Genomic DNA, 3,137 nt, shown 5'->3' on the forward strand with positions numbered 1-3,137 from the left:
CTCAATGTTTGTTATTCATCTTATTGCATTGTCATTCACTCTTTCAGATGGCTGGGGAAATGTCTCCTGTCATCCATTATAATAAATAAGCGCAGGGTATTCACCTTATTACTTAATAATATAAACTGATTAGTGATTACCATGATCAAAGATGTAAAAGGCGTACAACACAATAATCTTAATATTTTTTAAGTCTAAGAAACCCAGAGAGAAATTATCAGCAATAACAAAGGTACTTTACTCATTTAACTATTCTCTAAATTATATATATATTATTTTTTTCAAGGGTGAAAAAAAATCCCCACATATGTTTGTAAAATGAACAACATGGGCAGGATCAAAATTACAGCATCATTTAGACTAAGATACTTTTCCTGTCATCATATCTTCCTGACATCTTCTAATTACACATTATAAATATATACCACCTATGATTTATTATATGCTTCACCTGTTTCATCATGTTTCCTTGATGCTGCTCTATAGTATACTACACTATGCATCATTGTACATGAATATACTTGTTTATTCACACAAGGGCAGCTTCTTTAGATTGCTCATTCTTTTCTTTGATGAATCGGACATAAAGATCTGTTCTGCTTGTGTCACTTTCCGGTAATCTTGTGTCCCGGCCACCTTCTTTCATGCTCTTCACAAACTCCACCATATTTCGCCAATTTTCTGCTTCAAACAAGTTTTTATTCATCCTAAGATAGGTAAATGCGCTCAGCGCATTTCCAGAATCTGATCTACTTGTTGCTAGAACTTGTGAAAATGCTCCCCCATCGTACCTCTCCAATGCATTCTCTCCAGCAAGCTCTGTTCCTGCAGATTTGGTTGCCATCTTTACTTGGCGAACTAAGCCTTCTGGTGAGGCATGCTCTGGCTGTTCTCTATCTCTCATCTCCATACATGTAAAGTTTAATACAACTCCATGGTTGCTCAACATTTGTGCTAGTGGAAGGTAACCATCATGATGTCTTGTATTATAGTAGCCTGCTGTTAGTTCTGCTGCATGAGATCTTGTTCTGTAGTGCCAGTGAATTCCAGCTATTTTTCCGGATAGTTTAGCTCCAGTTCCTTGGAATACTCCTCGAGCGGCTGATAGAATCTTATCACCATGCTCAATAAGCTTTCCTGAATACCATTCAAGAAAGAATTTCCCATATTCGCTGTTCCATGTTCCATCTTTCTTAAAGAATCCGGTATCTTCAGGAAACTGATTGTAGTGGCCAGAATCATGAGGTCCACCTTTTCCCCAGTCTTTGTTTCCTGCTGCCTCTGCTGATGCTTCTAGCGAAGCTTTCATGTACTGTTTGAACATTTATTTTTAATTTCAGAATAAGAAAAATAGCACATACTTTAATTGCAATATTGTGCTTCTATTTTGACCCTAGGAAATGTTGAAGTTATAGATAGTATTAAGTGTACTGTTGTAAGTAGTGACTTAGGTCCAATATAGTTACAAAAGGTCATCGATTGATGAATATACTTAAACTTCGGATTGCAAAGTAATTACCTTATCGTAGCATTGAAACTCTCCGATCCCAGGAAAATTCCAAGTTCCATTACTCTCTGGGTAGGCTGGATATCTCAACTCTCCACATGGACCCATTCCCACCTGAATTTCCTGCAAATGAAATAAGGTTAATCTCCTAAATAATGTATCGTTTTACCCTAACTGAGAATCTTATACATCCAGTCAGGAAAAAATTAAACTGCTAATGACTTTTGACATGAACCAATTACAAATTATTTTTTACCTCAATGACATTTCCAAGATAGTCCTGGAATCTTTCACGGAAGCTCCTCATGTAGTCTGAATACACCTGAATCGGTGTTCTTCCTCTAAGCACTGGTAGTGAATCGCAACCCAAGGAGATATACTCTGGATTCCTCCTCCCAGATCTGTCTGTGTAGACAAGATCAGGATTTTTGCTCATTTCTTCAAGCACCCATGGGGGTAAAGGAATGCTGGAAAAGATATATAAAATTTAGTATCTTTAGTATTTACTAGCTAGCTTTTGTTTTAAGAGTTAAGGCTAAGGTTGAGCACATATACTCATTATCTGACTTCAAGTGGTGTAAATTTGAAGCAAATACCATGGTAAAATATATTTAATTTCGGCCGTCCTAATTAAGAATGTTTACTTGTATCTATGAAAATATCATGAATAATATTAGTGCGAACCTGCAAGAGTCACCAACGTTCCCTCCACATTGGTGAAAAGACATAACAACTTGTAGCTTCAAGCCATGTCGTTGAACCATATTCACAAGCTCAGCATACCCTTCCCAGTTGTACTTTAGGGGTCCATCTTTCTCTACCAAGCCCCACCAAGCGTCGACCATTACACCTTCTACTCCTGCACTCTTTAAGGCCATTAAACTAGCATTCATTGCCCTTGGCTTGTTCAGATTTCCCCCAAAGGAGACTGCGTCAAGTGGTAGCATCACAAAAACTGGCACCCTAGAATCTGTTTTGCTATGAGGCCTAGATGGCCCGTGAAATTTCTGTATTTGCTGATCATTTCTTCCCATATCAAGGGGAGAGATCCTCTCCCGAGTATGGTGGCCGGCTTCTTGCATCGAATTCCTTACCCGGATACCGCATATTGGTCTGGTTTGTGTAAAACAAACCATGCCAGATGAGGATTCATCTATATTTTTTGTATTTTTAATATCCTTTATATTAATAAAAGAAGTTGAAGAGCGAAGTGTTAACGCCATTGGATGTTTTGAAGAGATAAGAGAGATGTGGGAATGAATGAATGTGAAGATGTTTATTTATAGAAATCTTTTCAACTGTTGTTTTGGATATGAAGTTTTGTGGGCTCTACGTCAAAAAGTAAAAAGTGCAAAAATTCTAATCTGCCGGCACAGCTTTTCAAAATCCTGATGTTTGAAGTTTTAGACACGGTTACACTGTAGCTTTAAAATGCAGGGTCTCGGAAAGTATTTCATAAACTAAAAGAAACCCTCATTCTATTACATTTCAAGCAGCTGTCCCACTGGGACTTGGCTGAGAGGGAGGAGGTGGGGGGTAATGGGCCCAGATTCCTCTATGATATTTTGAACTATGTGTAATGCTAGCTGCATCTGTATTTATGCAATTTTGAGAAAAATGTATACAATCT

The 3,137-nt window shown here is 37.8% G+C and overlaps 1 protein-coding gene across 1 annotated transcript; it reads right to left on the reverse strand.

Moving 5' to 3' along the window:
• Nucleotides 1-236: 236 nt before the first annotated feature.
• On the reverse strand, nucleotides 237-2,786 carry LOC141697259 (beta-amylase 3, chloroplastic-like). The gene is made up of 4 exons (XM_074501546.1): nucleotides 2,192-2,786; nucleotides 1,764-1,974; nucleotides 1,520-1,630; nucleotides 237-1,312 (listed from the first exon to the last, which is right to left on the reverse strand). The coding sequence occupies exons 1-4, from the start codon at nucleotides 2,728-2,730 to the stop codon at nucleotides 530-532; spliced, it is 1,644 nt and encodes a 547-aa protein (XP_074357647.1). The 5' UTR covers nucleotides 2,731-2,786; the 3' UTR covers nucleotides 237-529.
• Nucleotides 2,787-3,137: the final 351 nt, after the last annotated feature.

The sequence above is a fragment of the Apium graveolens genome, chromosome 11 (genome assembly GCF_009905375.1).
Source record: "Apium graveolens cultivar Ventura chromosome 11, ASM990537v1, whole genome shotgun sequence".
NCBI classification, from domain to species: Eukaryota; Viridiplantae; Streptophyta; class Magnoliopsida; order Apiales; family Apiaceae; genus Apium; species Apium graveolens.

Excerpts from the sequence above, each read along its gene's own strand:
- LOC141697259 (XM_074501546.1), bottom strand. The coding sequence starts at position 2,730 with ATGGCGTTAACACTTCGCTCTTCAACTTCTTTTATTAATATAAAGGAT. Across the intron at positions 1,631-1,763 it reads ATCTTGGAAATGTCATTGAG|GAAATTCAGGTGGGAATGGG; the intron begins GTAAAAAATAAT and ends TTTCATTTGCAG. Across the intron at positions 1,313-1,519 it reads AGTTTCAATGCTACGATAAG|TACATGAAAGCTTCGCTAGA; the intron begins GTAATTACTTTG and ends ATGTTCAAACAG.